At 52.9% G+C, this 18630-nt stretch overlaps 1 protein-coding gene across 1 annotated transcript; it reads right to left on the bottom strand.

Moving 5' to 3' along the window:
* Positions 1-376: 376 nt before the first annotated feature.
* Positions 377-9850, bottom strand: LOC147413011 (olfactory receptor 14A16-like). The gene is made up of 2 exons (XM_086480876.1): positions 8938-9850; positions 377-417 (listed from the first exon to the last, which is right to left on the bottom strand). The coding sequence occupies exons 1-2, from the start codon at positions 9848-9850 to the stop codon at positions 377-379; spliced, it is 954 nt and encodes a 317-aa protein (XP_086337002.1).
* Between the last annotated feature and the right edge of the window lie 8780 nt (positions 9851-18630).

The raw sequence follows: 18630 nt of genomic DNA, 5'->3' as shown, positions 1-18630 counted from the left end.
GTCTTTCACGAGGATCCCAACAACTTCTCTAGTGTAGAGGAGGAGGACATGCTCCAGGTGAGGGACTCCCTGCTGCCCCACCAGATGCACCGGGCATGATGGCTGCCTTCTCTCAGGGACACCTGCGGGGTGTGAAGGTAGGTGTGCAGGCAGGGGTGCCCAGGGCTGCCCTTCAGAGCAGGGTCCCTGCCCCCCAGGGGCTGTGTGGCAGAGCAGGGACTCTGCTGTCTGCCAGGGTCAGCTCTCAGCCTGCCCAGGGAGCTCCCCACGGCACTGTGGGGAGATGCTGTGGGTGGAAGGAGTGACCCCCAGCAAGGGAGGCTCCTTCTGCTGGCAGGGGGGAACTGCGTGGGTCAGGGCTGCTCCCAGCTCCAGATCACCCCCACAACATTTGCAGAGGCTCCTTCTGGAAACAGCACGTCAAGGAACTGTTCACCTGAAAGGGAAGAAATCTGGGCTGTGAGTTTTGTCCTCTTGGTTTGCTGGGTGGGCAGGGAGAAATGGGAATTTCTTTCTGCGTTGTGCACCAGGCCTTGAGACCCCATTTGTTGTTGGGACTTGTCTGAGCTGCTCATTAACCCCTGCCCACACAGAGATGTCCCTGGGCAGAGCTCTGCTGCCAGGAGGTGTCTGCAGGGCAGAGCTGTGGACGTGGCAGGTGGGATGGGGTCTGTGAGTGTGAGGAGGGAGGAGATGTGGGGACAGAGAAATAGGTCCTGGCCAAGACAGGCTCCAGGAAGCAGAGACATGGGCAGGGAGGAGGAGAGAACTGCTCCCAGACATGCTGTGGGAGGGGGATTCAGGCATCTCCCTGCCATTCCCTTCAGTGCAGATGCCTTCCCTGGAGCAACCCCCTGGTCTCCTCACTCACGCAGCAGAGCCTCTGCCCTTAATGTCACGGGGATTTGGTCAGGAGTTGCCTTCCCAGCAACCTGACCACCACAGAGGAGACACGCTCGAGTGTCCGACTGCATCTCCCTCTCCTGCCTCTGCTGGCAGGGGGACTTTAGCATCTCATCTTCTCCCTGCTGCCCTTGTTCTTGCTGTTACACTCATTGGTGTGGGGGATGGAGGACAGAAGTGCAGCTGAGACACCAACACGGCTTGCACTGTTATTTTCCTGGTTTAGGCTGGGATAGAGCTATTTCTTCTTCATAGTACCAAGAACAGTGCTGTGTTTTGGATTCAGTATGTGATTTGATATGAGCAGAAGGTTGATAGTACACTGATGTTTTTAGCTGTTGCTGAGAAATCAAGTGGAACAGGGTTTGCTCAGAAAATGCCACCTTAATTTCTCACTGGCTTTTCCTCCATGGACAGGTCCGCATGCTCAGGAGCAGCAAATGTCCAACGCCAGCACCATCACCCAGTTCCTCCTCCTGGCATTCGCAGACACACGGGAGCTGCAGCTCTTGACCTTCGGGCTCTTCCTGGGCATCTACCTGGCTGCCCTCCTGGCCAACGGACTCATCATCACCGCTGTAGCATGTGACCCCCACCTCCACACCCCCATGTACTTCTTCCTCTTCAACCTCTCCTTCCTTGACCTGGGCTCCCTCTCCACCACTCTCCCCAAAGCCATGGCCAATTCCCTCTGGAACACCAGGGCCATCTCCTACACAGGGTGTGCTGCCCAGGTCTTTCTCATTTTCTTTTTTATACCAGCAGAGTATTTTCTTCTCACCGTCATGGCCTACGACCGCTACGTGGCCATCTGCAAACCCCTGCACTACGGGACCCTCCTGGGCAGCAGAGCTTGTGTCCACATGGCAGCAGCTGCCTGGGGCACTGCTTTTCTCTGTGCTGTGCTGCACACGGCCAATACATTTTCACTGCCCCTCTGCCAGGGCAATGCTGTGGACCAGTTCTTCTGTGAAATCCCCCAGATCCTCAAGCTCTCCTGCTCAGACACCTACCTCAGGGAGGCTGGGGTACTTGTGGTCAGTGCTTGTTTAGGCTTTGGTTGTTTTGTGTTCATTGTGGTGTCCTACGTGCAGATCTTCAGGGCCGTGCTGAGGATCCCCTCGGAGCAGGGACGCCACAAAGCCTTTTCCACCTGCCTCCCTCACCTGGTTGTGGTCTCCCTGTTTCTCAGCACTGTCATGTTTGCCTACCTGAAGCCCCCCTCCACCTCTTCCCCTGCTCTTGGCCTGGTGATGGCAGTTCTGTACTCGGTGGTGCCTCCAGCAGTGAACCCCCTCATCTACAGCATGAGGAACCAGGAGCTCAAGGAAGCAGTGTGGAAACTGATCCAATGGTACTTATTCCATCAGCAATAATCTGCCTCCTTCTCTGCAGAGTGCCCACGGTTTTGCCCAGAGTTTAGGCCAAGCTCTGGGGTTTTTCCCTTGGAGAATCATACTCAGAGGGAATTGCTTGGTTTCATGCCGCTTCTCCTGAGCATCTGACTTGTTGTGTCTGATCCTTGCAGAAGGAAAGACACTGTGTCACCTCTGACCCTTGTAATAGCATCTCTGCAATAAAGGGGGATCTCCTCAGTTCAGTGCTTGAAGCCTGAGCTCTCCTTCTACAGCTGCCGCCAAGAGCAACCCAAGATTTGGATGGTAAAAGCATATTTTCTCCTTCTCTTCTCCCTGTACTCATGGGCAGAACCTCACAGTAACACAGGGATCTTTTAAACACAAAAACTTGAGTGAAAAAATCTCCTCATGGTGTCCAGGAACAGCGGAGATCATAGATGAGCTCCCAGTCACCTTCTTGAAGGTACCACAGCTATGAAAGGGGCAATGGCAGATGTCCGTCCCTCTGGAAAGGAATCTGGAGAGACCAGGGGAGGATGGGGACTTGCCACATGCCGTGGAGGGGAGCAAAGAATGAGGACTCAGACAGTGAAACACCCTCCAGAGTAAACCACTAAATGCAGGTATCCAGAAACAAGGACTCTTCAATGTTGTGGGAGCCAGTGGAGATGCAGCAGGTACAGGGACAGAAGACCGGAGAGACGCGTGAGCTGCTGAGGAGCCCCAGGGCTCAGGTTTTGGTGCTGCCCTCAGGAGCGGGGCTGGCAAGGAGGCAAAGTGGGGCAAAGGCAGTCGGGGTGGGAGATCACCTACAGGATGGATGCAGGAGAGCCAGAGAGAGACTGGCGCCTGCTTCCTCATGCCAATGGCGCCATCTTCAGCCCTGGGGCTGCTGGGGATCTTGAGCCCCTTCAGAGAGGCTGCAGCTGTGGGGCAAGTGCCCAAAGCTCTGCAGCACCCTGCAGTGGGCAGTGCTGTGGGGCCAGCCCAGACTGGGCTGCTCTGCCGGGCTGGGGAGAGGGCAGGGGTGGGGTGGAGAGCTGAGGAGGGGCTGGGCTGGGCTGCGAAGTGCTGAGGAGAGGAAAGCACCAATGTCAGCTGAGCTGGGTGACCATACAGAGGGAGGACACGCTCTAGTGGGCTTGTGGCGCAGAGCCAGGTCTCGTGGAGAAGGAAGCAAGGCATCAGAGGTGCAAGAGAGGGGAGCTGGCCTGTGCCATTTTCCTTGGACACCCCAGGAAAGCTTCGCCAATGCAGTGGGGACAAAGCAGCCCCGTGCATCAGCCATTTCAATCTCTGGCCATAAATCCAGCCGTGGGGAGGGACCTGTGCTGCGTGGTCATCTCCTTCCTCCTGGTGGTCTCCATGCCTGTATTAGGGCATGGCCAGCCCTGTGCGGTATCTCTTCTGGCCCACACCTTCCAGACCCCACAGCACAACTCTCTACCAACACATGCATGGGACACAACTGAGGCTGTGCAGGGCTGGGCACCGATGGTGGGATGCCAAATGGAGGAGCTTACTGGGGGAGGAGGCAGGGAGGGCTGCCACAGGGACTGTGCTGGTGTGGAGATTTCCCTGCACTCAGATGCACCTTGCTCTCAGAGCCAAGTCGTTCCCAGTCCCCTTGGGAAAGTCATGGTGACGGAGAGGTCCCTGGTAAGTGTAGGAAAGGGAACGTTGCACCCATCTCTAAAAAAGGCCACAAGTCCAAGCCAGGGACCCACACGCTTTGATGAGAAGAGTGTTCCTGAATGAATCCTCGTGGGGTGACATTTCTGCCTACCTAAGGAAGAAGGTGGTGACTGAGAATGATCAGCACGTAATGTAATCAAGGGTCAATCATGCCTCACCAGGCTGACTGCCTTCAGGATAAGTTACCTGTGCTTGTGAATAAGAGGAGAAAAGTGGATGCTATTTATCTCAACTTTGGCAAGACTTTAGACACGCTCTGCTGCAGTATCCTTGTATCCAAGTTAGGACATCACAGTCTGCATGGGTAGACAAGTAGGTGGGTGAAACACCAGTTGGCTGACTGCACTGAGATTTAGTAGCGAAGGGATCACACCCTACCTGGAGGGCAGTGCAGGTGAGGCAGCATGGGGATCTCTCCTGGGCCCGGTGCGGTTTCTATGGTGCTCCTTTATAAGGGGACCTGGAGGATGCAACCTTCATCGTGTTTGTCAGGGACACCAGCTTGGGGTGCTTAGGGAATCCATGTGGAGAAACCTTGGCAGGTGGGAGGACTGTCTTCTCAGAAAGCTGATGAAATGCACAAAAACTGGCATGAGGTCTGGCACCTGGGATAGCCAGCACAGTGTTGTGGGGACCGTCTGGTCAGGGTACAGTCCTGTGCTAAAGACCCTGGTGGTCCTGGGGAGTGGAAGGCCAAAGCTCTTCCAGCAGTGTGCCCTGCTGGTGAGGAGGTGTCCCGGGAATTACGAAGAGAAGCCTTGCCAAAATTTGAGGGAAGCGATTGTTTCCCCTGCTCACCACTCATTAGAGCAGACGCAGAATAAAGTGCCCAGGTTTTGCTCCTCAGCTCAGGAAAGGCTTTTGGACTGGATCTCACTGGGATGACATTAACTGTCCTCGTCACAGCCCACGAGTGTTGTGCAGAGGGGACGGTGGTGACAAGGCACAGATGTGATGGCTGCGGCTGAGCGGTGCTGGCACAACATCAAGGCTGGGTCTCCAACCCCCGCCAAGGGCCAGTAAGCTGGGGGTGGGCAAGAGGCTGGGAGGGGGCACAGCTGGGGCAGTGGCCCAAAGTGACCAAGGGGATGTTTCCTACCGTCTGAGGTCATGCTCAGCAATAAAGGCAAAGAGAAAGGGGGTAAAGGAGGAGGAGGAATTCGTTCTTAAGGCATTTGTCTTCCAAAGCAACTGCTACGTGCACTGAGGCCCTGCTTCCCAGGAAGTGGCTGCACATCCCCTGTGGAGGGGAAGTAGAGGATAAATATTCTCTTTTTTTGTTGTTTTGCTTAAGTACGTGGCCTTTACATTCATGGTTTTCTTTCTATTAAAATGCCTTTATCTCAGACCAGGTGGTTTTTCATTTTGTTTTCTCACCCTGTCCTCCTGAGGAGGGAGAGTGAGAGAGCAGCTTGGTGGGCACCCGGCAACCAGTCGAGGTCAACCCACCACAGGGCTTTTTGGATCCCCTTGTGGGGCCCCAGAAAACAGCAGTTTTGATCGAGTGTGCCATAGCTGTAGCAGTTATGAATCGGCAGACTTCTGCGTGGGTGTGGTGGTTTGAGCCTGACCGGATGCCAGTGCCCAGCAAAGCCACTCTATCACTCTTACCCCCTCGGCTGGACAGGGGAGAAAATATATAACAACAGGCAACGGTAAATCCCCTTTGCTGTGCCCTGAAATGCTGAGATAGTGCTGCAGCACAGACTCCAGCAGAAGCAGGTGCAGGCATCCGTCCAGCTTGGCTGGGCTCCCTGGCACGGGTTTCCTTCAGCTCTGAAAAGTTGTGCCCGTGAGAAAGTCACTCTGGCAGTTTTCCGTGAGCAAGGCTGGCCTGAACCGTGCTCCACCTGTGAGCTTGTGAAGCACTGAGACACTGGAGAGTTAAAAGGAATAGGCTGTATGCTTGAGGGCATTTCCAAACCAGCAGGAAATCATGGAGAATCTGCAGGTAAATTGTTGCTTTGAGTTGAAACCATAATTTAAAAAAAAACCAACGTGGGTATCTCACAGTTTGTCTGAAAATAAAACTATTTTATTTTTCTGCACAGTTATGTGAATGAGCAGGTAGATTAGAAACCAATCGTGGTGACTTCTCCCTCACACAAACCCTAGTTTTATCTTGGACACTTTGCATGGCACCTCTATGAGACAGACAAAACTCACAGGAAAGAGGCAGGAATACCTCAGAAAAGGAATCAAACTATTAGGACCACATGTTGTTGTGAACTCAGATTCTTCTCTTGAGAAAAACCACCCTGTGTTTTTCACTTGGCCAACCTGAATGCTTTTATCATGTTTTCTGAGCTGCTGTTCTCATTGTTAATACACCAGAGTTTAAGAAGGCTTCTCAAAGGGAGGTGGCCATAGCTGGAGAGGCACCGTCAGCATCCTCAGTCCTCTGTCTCAAAGAGGATATTCCTTCCTCATGTCAAAGTGAGATTCTGAAACATCTTTCATCTGAGTCTCTCCTTCACCAGAAACAGCCTGCTCTTGCCGTGCTACTCGCTTGTGGCTCCCATCCCTCAGGTGTGCCCGGCCAGAAGTCTCTATGCTCTGGGAAGGTGGGAACTGCAAAGGGAAGGCTCGGTTGCCCCAGGCAGCAAGAGCATTGCTGTGCTCCTGCGAGGGCTTGCAGGGGACTGGGAGCATTGCAGGGTTGGGATGAGAGCTAGATTTGTAAGCTGTCAGAAATCCAAGTGACAGAGCAGCAAGTTTAGGAATGCTGAATTATTCAGGGCTCACTCGGCAGTTCTACAAGCCTGACCTGTTCAAGAAAATGGGGTATCGTAGGGAGATCACCCAATTTTAATCACTCCCTTCTCTGCAGGACTGAAAACAGCATGAAGCAGTTTGACTGCTTGCATGAAAATGCCTTTTAACCCCCTGAAAACTTGTGATTTCCGCACAAACTGCTGCTTATTGGTCTTGTTAAAATGTCCCATGGGTGCATGAGTGTCAGTGGATTCACTTGCAGACAGAAACCTGTTTTACTCCTGATGGGATTCATCCTTCGCCATGTAAAAATGAACAGTTCCCATCTAGGATAGTCTCCCAGACCTTTGTGTGTGGACACAGGGTCAGGGGATGCGCTCTTACATGTGAGGAGAGCTGGGATTAACCTCTCTCACTGAGCTCTAAGAAGCAAGTCATGCCTCGCCTTGTTTTGTTTTGATTACCTAGCCTTGCCTTGCTTTGTCTACTCCCTTTGCATCCCTTTCCGCCTTTCCACCCTGTTCCTTCTTCATGTTCTTTCATTAAATGCAGCTTTGGCAAGATCTGGACAGGGAAGTAAGCAAGACTGTTCTTTAAGGCCCTCAGATTTATCCATTTTCTTCCTTTTTTCTCACCTATCAATCACCAGGTAGTCCATTTATACAATCACCTCTAAAAAAGAAAGTCAAGTTTCTTTTCTCCATGTGACAAACCCCAGTCTTTCAGGCTCAAGGATTCTGTTCTTTCCTCTCTTTAGAACCCGTGCTGCAGCAAGCAACCCCTGTTAGATTTCCAAACGTTCCTGCAGCTCTTGGCCAAGCTTATCTAACCCTGCAATCCCATGGATGCTGGTGTTTGTAGTCTTTCCCTAGGCGTGAAGTGTGTGTGATGGTGGACAGGCCATCAGCATCCTCTGAGAGCTGGTGGTTTGGATTGCTGTTTCTAGGGAAAATGCCCCAAAGAAAAGGCTTGGACAATCACACTGTTAGATCTGGCTTCATACTCAGACAGCAGTTGCCTCAAAAGCACCTTCACAAGCCAGGGCGCTACTTCTGATCTTGGTTCAAGGAAGCCCATCCCAGGGCTGCATTCAGGTGTTTCCCAGGGGATGTTACTCTCAACGGGAAGTGACCTCAAGGCCCAGTCTGTCTCACAGGCCTTCATTGCACCCCTAAGAAGAGCTGATGGCCCTTGTGCTTGCTCGGGATCACCTCCCCACATGCACACGATGGGGATTTTTACGTCTGCTCTGTACAATACAAACATGGACTTCTGACCTAATCCCTTGGTGTCCCTCTGTGGAGGGACAAGCAACCCCTGCGAGCTGGGGTGAGAGGCAAGTGCTGGAAATGGTGGTTGTTACTGGCTGCTATGTGAGGATGGCCCTGGGGCAGCTCCCTCGGGATGTCCAGGGAGCACAGGCACAGACCAGAACCCGCTCTGCCTGTACTTTATGTCCCAGAGCAGGAAACAGGCCACTGAGAACGTTCATCCAGCCGGCATGCTGAGGAGATCCCCACCCTGGGCACCTTGCAGCTCCACATGCCAAACTTGCTCCCCACAACAGCAGGAGACAACTGGCCTAGGGGATCCTCAGGAAGGTCCTTTTGACCCAGGGAAAGGGCAGCCTGACCTAAGCTGACACCCACACCAAAGGGTTTCTCTTTCCATGTCCCCCCCCTGCACACACACATGCTGCCCGGCTCTTCTCCTGGGACATCCCATCTCTCCACTGAGACTTTTCCCTACAGAGCTCATCTCTGCTGACCTGGATGGCCATTCCTGCAGCCCCTCCCCAGGCTCCCCACGGACCCTGAACTGGTGGTGGTGCTCTGCAGAGCAAGTGGGCTGTGGTGGCCAGGGCCATGCTGGTGAAGTTGGGAGGCAGACCCAGCTCAGGGTGGCTACTGCCCCCTTCACCTCAGCACACAGATGCTGCCCCAGCAGCTCCAGAGAAGGTCTGGGAGAAAGGAACTCAGACAAACAAGTCAGTGCAGGTTCCCTTATTTGGTTTAAACACACAGAGAGCACAGCTCCTTATTTACACAAAGTCTGTGGGGCACACAAGGCGGGCAGAGACTGACATGGAAACAGGATGAAGAATGACAACATTTTTTTGGACAGCATTTATACAACCAAGAAGAGCTAAAATCAAGAGAAACCAAAGCAAATCACTCACCAAAGACAGGCTGAGCCTTTAATGAGTTTCATTACTAGTGATATGCGGAAGAAGATGGGCAGTTCATTGCTACTTCTGAACAAAAATCAGTCATCAGTTTGCTCAGGGCATCCTTGAGATTCTGGTTCCTCATGCTGTAGATGAGGGGGTTCACTGCTGGAGGCACCACTGAGTACAGAACCGCCATCAGCAGGTTCAGGAATGGGGAGGAGGTGGAGGGGGGCTTCAGGTAGGCAAACATGCCAGTGCTGACAAACAGGGAGACCACGGCCAGGTGAGGGAGGCAGGTGGAAAAGGCTTTGTGGCGTCCCTGCTCCGAGGGGATCCTCAGCACGGCCCTGAAGATCTGCACGTAGGACACCACAATGAACACAAAACAACCAAAGGCTAAACAGACACTGACCACAACCACCCCAGCCTCCCTGAGGTAGGTGTCTGAGCAGGAGAGCTTGAGGATCTGAGGGATTTCACAGAAGAACTGGTCCACAGCATTGCCCTGGCAGAGGGGCAGTGAAAATGTATTGGCCGTGTGCAGCACAGAACTGAGAAATCCACTGCCCCAGGCAGCTGCTGCCATGTGGACACAAGCTCTGCTGCCCAGGAGGGTCCCGTAGTGCAGGGGTTTGCAGATGGCAACGTAGCGGTCGTAGGCCATGACGGTGAGGAGACAATACTCTGCTGTGAGCAAGAAGGCAAACAGAAATACCTGGGCAGCACATCCTGCATAGGAGATGGCCCTGATGTTCCGGAGGGAATTGGCCATGGCTTTGGGGAGAGTGGTGGAGAGGGAGCCCAGATCAAGGAGGGAGAGGTTGAGGAGGAAGAAGTACATGGGGGTGTGCAGGCGGTGGTTGCAGGCTACAGCGGTGATGATGAGTCCATTGCCCAGGAGGGCAGCCAGGTAGATGCCCAGGAAGAGCACGAAGGTTAAAAGCTGCAGCTCCCGTGTGTCTGCAAACGGCAGGAGGAGGAACTGGGTGATGGTGCTGCTGTTGGACATTATCTCACTGCAGGAATAGGAGACTGTTGAAAGAGGAGAAGACATTGACAAGTGAGGACAGATTTCTCTGAGCCAGTCTTATGCAATTTCTTTCTGATAACCCCCATAATGGCTTCTTTTTTAAGGGTAAATTCAGTCATTTCCTTTTTGTGAGTTTAGGACTAATGGGCAGGGGCTCTGCCCATGGGCTCCAGAGAAGTCAGACCTGTGCTATTGCAGTGGGGTCAAACAGCCCGTGCATTCGGTAGGTGTTCCTGGCAATGGGTGCCTTCAGTTAAGTGAGAGGTATTTGCCTCAGTGACCATGTGACAATTGTCCCTATTTATTGCAGTGCGATGGAGTCAGCACCCAGACCAGCTGTGTCTGAGAGGGAAGAGCCCAGGGAGGGACCCAGCCCTTCCAACTCTGCTCTCCTGAACAGCAAAGTCTGGGTCGGAATCACTCACGGCCAACAGAACATTTCTCACAGCCATTTTCCATCTCCAGGCTCTCTCCAGACATGATACCAGCAGCATGCCTGTCAAGGAGAATGGGGCTGTCACTAGGTTCCCATCCTCCCCTGCTGAAGTGCCCCCAGCACGGGAGAAGGGCACTTCAACCTCTTTACCCCCGGGAGATGCTCAGGTGCCTGAAAAACTCTGCCCAGCATCTCCTGAAGGGAGAGTCAGCTTGTTTGTAATTTCCACACGCTGCATTGCCCACAGCCTCCCAGAGCCAGTATCTCAAAGTGCATCTGAGATACCCCCACAACCCAGAGCTTCCATAAGCAAGAAAAAACAGCAGCACAAAGAAGAAAAACACGAAGCAATACCCTGATCCTTCTGCAAATGGGGAAAAGGAACGAAAGACAGCTGGCACATGGGAAAACTTCCTCCTTACACAGCAGAGCACAGCACCTCCACTTCGGTAATATCCCAGGCCGGTTGCTCTCAGTCCCATTTCTCTCCAGAAGGAAGAGGTTTATGTGTCAGGAGAGATGCACTTTTGCTCTACTGCAGCTTTTGCTGCAGAAGAGACAGCATCTGCCCTGGACCCCCCTCAGCTTGAGGGCAGAGGGTCTGCTGTGGGGCAGAGCTGACTAGGGAGGCTTGCTCAGAAGCACCTCTCTGTATTGGATCAGGAGCTTTCTGAATTCCCACTGCCATGACATTTCTAGTTTTCTCTGCCCAGGTCTCTGCTGCCTGGAGCTGTCCCTGTCAGGAACTCTTTCTCTGTCCCCACATCTCCTCCCCGGCAGCACCCACAGACCCCATCCCATGCTCTGTGTACGCAGCTCAGCCTTGCCTACACCTCCTGGCAGCCAAGAACTGCCCAGGGGCACCTCCGTGGCACCAGGCTCTGATGGGAACATGAGTTCATTGCTGATGAGGATGGAGAGTTGATGCTGGGAAGGCCTGTAATCCAAAGGTGGTTTGTTTTTGATACTCCCGGATTTAGAATGCTCCAAGTGAACCACATCTGGAGTTTCAGTGCCTTCTCCCAAACGGAGAGAATAATTTCCATGTCCAAACCCTCCCTCCAGCCCTGAGGTGATTAAGAGTAGCAGACTGAAAGCACAGGTTCTATCCCATTCAGGTAAGCCCTGCCTTGATGTGTTTCTTGAGAAGCTTCCTCTGCCATTGTTCTGGGGGTGATCTGGAGCAGTGAGAAGTCCTGAGCAGCACAGCACCCTTTGAACAGCAGAAGGTCCTTGCCCTGCCCTGCTAGGAATCTCCCTTCCACCCACAGCTTCTCCCCACAGCTCCACGAGGAGCTCAGTGGGAAAGCTGAGTGCTGACCCTGGCTGATGACAGAGTCCCTGCTCCAGGTCACAGCCCCCTGGGTGAGGACAACCTGTTTGGGAGGACAGCTCTGGGCACCGCAAGCTGCATGCCCAGGTCCATAGCCCACAGCCATGCCCAGGAGAAGGCAACCGTCATGCCCTGTCCCTCTCACACTGCAGGAGGGAAGCCCTGCTCTGCAGCCCGGCTTCCTCTTCTCCATCACAGACAGATCCCAGAGGTTGGACACATTCAGGAGATCCTGCAAGGAACCACTGACACATCAGCCTGCACCCAGAGACTTACTGTGTCAGAGGCTGGGAAGAGTTCTCCTCCAGTGAGCTCTCAGCCATCCTCCCCCTCTCCCCTGCCTTCAACCTCTCTCTGCCCCGCTCCTTTCTCCTTGGTGCCCACAGGCAGCCCCCTCAGCCCTGCTGCGCTTTGCAGAGCAGCTGCTGCTGGGCAGAGCTGTCTCCCTGCAGCTCTGCCTGCTTGCTAGGAGCTCTCTCTGTCCCAGGAGCCCAGCCCAGATCAGCAGCACAGCAACAGCCCAAGAACTTTTTAATGATCTCTCTAATGGTTTTGGTGCGAAGTCCGTGAAATTCGGACACTGACGGGAAGTTGAGGAAACCTCTGGAGGAGTCAAAGTCAGATGCAAACCGTAAAGTTTTTTGGAGCACTAATGGGTTCCACTGGGGGACGTTACTGACAAAGCCTCCCTGTGGGCTGGTTAAAAAAGAAACCTGGAGGCAGTGAGGACAGGTAGGCAAAGGCAAGGTGAAGGTGGCTCTGATGCTGAGTAAACCTTGGTGTGCTTTATCAAGAAGAAAGACAAAGGACTGACTCCCCAGCCCCTGCAAGGCAGACCCTGTCCCTCAGCCGTTCCTCACGGTTCTTCCTGGGGCAGGGTGATGTGGGGATGTGCAGTGCCAAGGGCAGGGCCAAGGTGCTCTGCTTCTGGGTTTGTCCTGGGTGGGCTGAGGAGGCACTGAGGTGCTGGTGCCATAAGGTTAAGGTGTCTCTGCGAAGGCCTTAGGGGTTGAGACAACAGCCGTAGCCAAGGGGAGAAAGACCTCCGCTCTCTTGGGGGCTTTTTGTCTTGCCGGAGCCCTTGAGCATCTCCACCACAGGATGTCCTACAGTGTCCCACACCTGCGCTTGCCATTGCACCGTGAGATCAGACTGTCACCAGGAGAAGCCTGAGCAATGCCTGAGAGGGACCTGTTCTCCTTTCCCAGAGGATGGAGTTCAGGACCTGTAGCCTTCATGGAACACCCCCAGGTTTCCTCACCATCAGAGCGACCTTCACCTTGCCTTTGCCTGCTTGGGATGAAGGGAGATCCTGGCAAGAGGGCAGTGCTGCCAAGAGCTCTGGAGTATCCCTCTCCTCCCACAATCCCAGAACCAAGGAGGCTGGAAGGCAGCCAGCTGCCACCTTTTCTTGGCTTCCCCTTCATGCTTGGTTTTAGCCAGCAGCTCCTTTCTCAGCCATGCCAGCCTCCTGCCACCTTTAAGTGACTTCCAGCATGTCAAGGTGGAACATTCTGGGTCATGAAGAGGAGATCCTTGAGCATCAAACAGCTCTTTGCACTCGTCTTCTCTTCAGGGCTGTAGACCGTGGGTTCTTTTAGGGACGTCCCTCAGCAGGCCCTCCAGAAGACCTGTTCTTTACTTTCTTCCCATTTTCTCAGGATCCTCAACTCTACCTTCTCACCCCTGACATTGCCGTTCCTAGCCAGCTCTTCCTTGTTTTGTATGTATTGTGGATTAACAACCCCAAGAAATTAGGCACCACCCTGCGGCTTGCTCACATCCCTCATCAACCTCCGTGGGACAGGGGAAGACTAAAGGACAGTAAAAGCAAGAATACTTGCGGGTTAAGGTGACCATTTGCGGTCAACGGCCTTCTTGTTTCTCTTCCCAACCTCTTGCACCCTCATCCCTTTATTCACTGGTGTGGCACAGTCAGAAGCAGAGCAGACCTTGAGTCTTTTCAAACACTTTTCAGAAACAGCTAGAACATTCGTGTATTCTCAGCATGGTTTTAGTCACAAGACTGAGACATAGCACCACGGGAGCTTTCATGAAGAGAAGTAAGTCCAGCCCAGCCAGGCCCAGTCCAATCTCCACCCGTTATTCCATCCCATTTCTGTCATACTCAGGTCCCACACTATCCAAAAGACCTTCATATACAACCACCCCCTTCCAATCGTACTGTTTACAGACAGCTATCACTGCTTTAACTGTGGGCCACCCCTCTCAAATGTCCATGAAATTGTCCGTGAAGTGTCAACTGAGTTCGTCAATATCTTCTTTTCCATTTGGTATGGTGGTTACACAGGACAGAAAAGGTGTGTTGTGTGGAGTTACTGGTCATGACAAGTAGCTCAGGTTGGGTGAGGTTACTGGCTGGACGGTCAAGCACAGGGTGATGGTGAACAGAGTTCAATCCAGATGGTGACTGGTCACAAGCCATGTCTCCCAGGGCTCAGTGTTGGGGCCAGTCTTGTTTAACATCTTTATCGACGATCTGGATGAGGGGATTGAGTGCTCCCTCAGTGAGTTTGCTGATGACATTAAATTGGGTGGGAGTGTTGATTTGCTTGAGGGTAAAGAGGCTCCACAGAGGGACCTGGATTGGCTGGATCGATGGGCTGAGGACAATTGTATGAGGTTCAACAAGGCCAGCAGCCGAGTCCTGTACTTGGGTCACAAAAACACCACACACTGCTACAGGCTGGGGATGAGTGGCTGGCAAGCTGCCCGACAGAAAAGAACCTGGGTGTGCTGCTCGACAGGCGGCTGAACGTGAGCCAGCAGTGTGCCCAGGTGGCCAAGAAGGCCAACAGCATCACGGTCCGTATCAGCAATGGTGTGGCCAGCAGGAGCAGGGAGGTGATTGTGTTCCTGTACTCAGCACTGGTGAGGCTGCACCTCAACTTCTGTGTGCAGTTTTGTGCCCCTCACTCCAAGAAAGACACTGAGGTGCTGGAGCGTGTCCAGAAAAGGGCAACAAAGGTGATGAAGGGTCTGGAGAACAGGTCTTGTGAGGAGCAGCTGAGAGAACTGGAATTGTTTAGTCCGGAGAAGAGGAGGCTGAGGGGAGACCTCATCGCTCTCTACAACTACCTGAGAGGAGGTTGTAGTGAGGTGGGGGTCAGTGTCTTCTCCCAAGTAACAAGTCATAGGACAAGAGGAAATGGCCTCAGATTGCACCAGGGGAAGATTAGAATGGACATGAGGTAATATTTCTTTACTGAAAGAGCTCTCAAACACTGGAACAGGCTGCCCAGGGAAGTGGTGGAGTCACCATCCCTGGAGGTTCTCAAAAAACACAGTTCCATGATTCTATGATTGTTGCACTTGCCTAGATTTTTTTGAAACTCTCATTTAGGTGATATATGCTGCAGTACTTGCTAAAATATACAACTAAAACATGCTGTTGATATTAAACTGGGAGGAGTGGCTGACAAACCCAAAGGCTGTGCCTTGTGTGATATTCAGCGAGACCTGGACAGGCTGGAGAGCTGGGCAGGGAGGAACTTCATGAGATTCAATAATGGCAAGAGTAGGGTCCTGCACATGGGGAGGAATAACCCCCTGCACCAGTAGAGGCTGGGGGTTGACCTGCTGGAGAGCAGCTCTGCAGAGAAGGACCTGGGAATTGTAGTAGACAGCAAGTTAACCATCAGCCAGACGTGCCCTTGTGGCAAAAAAGACCAGTGGTATCCTGGGGTGTGTGAAGAAGAGTGTGGCCAGGGCCTCCAGAGGGCTCTTCCAACCCCCACTGTTCTGTGGTTCTGTGATTCTGTGACCTTGAGGAGAGGAGCCTGGGCATGATGAGGGATGCTGCATTAGCCAGTGGCACATGCTGACCAGGAATAAGGCCTGCTGCACACAGGGCTGTATTAGGGGGAGCGTGGCCAGCCAGACAGGAATTATCATGGCCCTTGACTGAGCACTGGTGTGGCCACATCTGGACTAGTGTGTCTCCATGTGGGGCGCTCTATTGTGGAGGAATGGGCAGGAGCTGGAGAGGCTCCAGATGGGATCTGCCAGGATGGGGTTTGGGGCCTGTGTGGAGGGCTGAGGGATCTGGGCTTCTTTAGGCTGATGAAGTGCACGCCCAGGGCTCTATAATAACTGCTTGAAGGGTGGTTCCAGAGATGATGGAGCTTTTCTGGGAAGTGGGAAGACAAGGAAACCTCATCAAAGTGCCACTTGGAAAGTTCAGACTGCATGTGAGGAAAAAGAATTCTCCCTCAAAGGGCAGCCTTGTGGTGCAAGAGGTCCCCCAGAGGGAGTCTGGATCAACCCGTGGCTTTGTGTTTTAAGGAACAGGCAGTGAGGGTGGAGAGACATCAGTAAAGGTCTAGAAATGCTGAGGGCAGAGCTGTGTGGGAAAGCAAGATGGGTGTGTGCAGCCTGCAAGGGAAGAGGTGCAGGCGTGGCAGAGTGCAGGACAGCCTGCAGCAGAGATGGCCGAGGGCTCTGGCAAGGCTCAAAGGCCCAACAGGAGCAAGGCCTTGGGCCCCTTGGCTATGGCAGTGGCCTCTGCCACCAAGGCCTCCCAGGCAGAACTTTCCGTTTCTCCTTCCCCGTTGCTTGGGGAAGGCGGGAGGGCTTGTCCAGTTTCCCTGCCTTTGGCACTGCTCCCCCTCACACCCCACTGCCCCCGGGAAGAGCCCTGAGCCCCCCATGAGGGGCAGGATCTGCCTGCCCAGGGCCTGAGGGTCAGGGCTTGGACTTTCTGCTGGGTGAAACCAAGCCAGGGTTTTCTCAGCACTCCAGCCCCCTGCACAGGGCCTTTGCCTACCTGCAAGCACAGCCTCCAATTCTCTGCTGTAACGAGTCCCTGGGGAGGCTTTGTCAGCAGTGGCCCTCAGTGGGGCCAATCAGTCCTTCAAGGAACTTTGGGGTTTGCTTCTGACTTTAACGACTTAGCAGTTTGTTCAGTTTCCTCTCAGTAGCTGAGATTCCTTTTCTTAAGGCCAAATACCCCATGGGGCTCATTAAAAGACAGAAAGCCCTAAGGAGATATTTGTCTGTCTTTAATTTTTTTCAAGTCTTTAAGATTTTTGTAGCTAATTGGAATCCTTTCAGAACGTACATACAGACGAAAATTGAAAAGTGCACCTAATTAAAATTAATTTTAATGAGTATTTTTATTTAATTTTCAGTTTAGGGAAGAGATGATAGAAGCATTCTGCAATTGACAGTGATGCAGAGTGTCTCCTCAGGAGGTCTGGACAGCTAGGAACAGCAGTCCCTTGAGGTCTGACACTGTACGGACAGCTTTGCTCCTCACCTCCTCTACCTCTCCATTGCTGTCTTTGCCAACGGGGATTTACCTCCTGTCTTGCCTCAGACTTCTCCACTCAAGTTTGCAGAAAAATGTTACATCTCCATTGCACCATCTCCCACCTGCTTTCCTTAGAGAACTGCCTGCACACAGGCACAGAAGGACTTCCCCCATGGGCAAGACAAGGAAAGTAAAGCGTGACCAAGTCTCATCAACAATAAAACACACTCCTCAACTGTGTGCTAAGTACAAGGTGTCTCTAATGAGGTCACCTTTCGACAGGGCATAATCCTGTGAGAAATGTCTTAGATCGATACATACACAAAGGTAGGTATAAACCTAATGTAAGAGCTGGTGAGAGAAAACTAGACTACTGAAATCTTTTAGTCCCTGAATCTCAAAGCAGCTGCATAGGTGAGAGGTGTCTGAATGAACAAAGTGTAAAGGAAGGAAAAAAACTGGAGGATGATGGAAAAGGCCTTTGCCTGGGCGGTTGGCATCTGAAAAGATGACTTTAGAAATGGTCGTTTTATCAGGACAGGTGAAAATCCATGAAAAGGCAGAGAAATCAAATACAGCGTGTGACAGGCAGAGTAGTGGTAATGCAGGTACAGAGGAAGATCACCATGGCTTTGGCAAAGACCCAGCTGGCCCCTGGCCTCACACCTCCTCAGCCACCATGGCCATCCCAAGCCCCTGCACAACCCAGCTCCAAGCTCTTGCTCTCCCAACTCCCCAGGCACCTGGGACCTCAGCAGCAGCTGCAAACCCAGGGGCTGCCTCCTGGCCTCCCATTTCCTCATCCCCCTGGACATCACAGGCACCTCCACCTGCCAGGACCTTGCTTCTGCCCTATCTCCTGCTCAGGCACAGGGGACATCACCAACACCAGCACAAGCCAGCTGCCTGCTCCTGCTGGGACTGACACAAAGCCTCCAGTGACATCCCCAGCAGCGGCACAAGCCTGCTGCACACTCCTGCCCTAGCAGCTCCTGAGCCATCAGGGACAGCAGGAGGAGCTGCACAAGGCAGGGGCTGCTCTTGACCTGTCACCTGTGCAGCCACCTATGATGTCACCCAGCACGACCCATTTAGCTTAGTGTCCTGTTTTAATGTGAAGCAAGAACAGCAGGGGTAGCACTGACCCAAATATTCTTCATTTTCCTACCACAAAGGAACCTCAGAGCACTCCAGAGAGTCTGGCGGCTTTCAGCGACCCATGCAGTACTTTAGCCCTCCGGCAGCCTGTTCCAGGCAATAAAAGCCTTCATGTCTGAGCTGCGAGTGTAATTTACTCACACGCACCTCACTCAAAAAACCAGAGGTGGGGAATGCTCCACTTGCACTTTTGACACTGACACTTCCTTACGGAGCCCGTTACCACGTCTGCCCCAGCCAACCGCAGCTTCTTCAGAGCAGTCATGTGGGTGAGTTTTCCCCCAGAGAAGTTCTTCAGGCAGCTCAAGGGATGTTTTACTTCATTGCTGTGTGTCACATGTCAGTGATTCACTCCAAAGGTTACGAGCTGACCACTGTTACACACCCCCCACACACACACTCCACAAGAAGCGGACAGCTGACTAGGATGAAAGATTCCACAGTGAGGAATGATTAAGGCCCTGCCTGTAACCTCCTCTATTACTCCTGAATTTGACACCTTCTGGATGCAAGAACTAAGGCTAAAAACGCGCTCTACTACCAGTCGGAACACGCACAGA

The sequence above is a fragment of the Leptosomus discolor genome, unplaced genomic scaffold (assembly GCF_034619465.1).
Source record: "Leptosomus discolor isolate bLepDis1 unplaced genomic scaffold, bLepDis1.hap2 HAP2_SCAFFOLD_35, whole genome shotgun sequence".
NCBI lineage: Eukaryota > Metazoa > Chordata > Aves > Leptosomiformes > Leptosomidae > Leptosomus > Leptosomus discolor.
Note: the sequence above shows the minus strand (reverse complement) of the source record. Positions and strands in the feature narration are given on the sequence as shown.

Excerpts from the sequence above, each read along its gene's own strand:
- LOC147413011 (XM_086480876.1), bottom strand. The coding sequence starts at position 9,850 with ATGTCCAACAGCAGCACCATCACCCAGTTCCTCCTCCTGCCGTTTGCA. Across the intron at positions 418-8,937 it reads CCTGAGCAAACTGATGACTG|GCTGTTTCCAGAAGGAGCCT; the intron begins ATTTTTGTTCAG and ends GTTCCTTGACGT.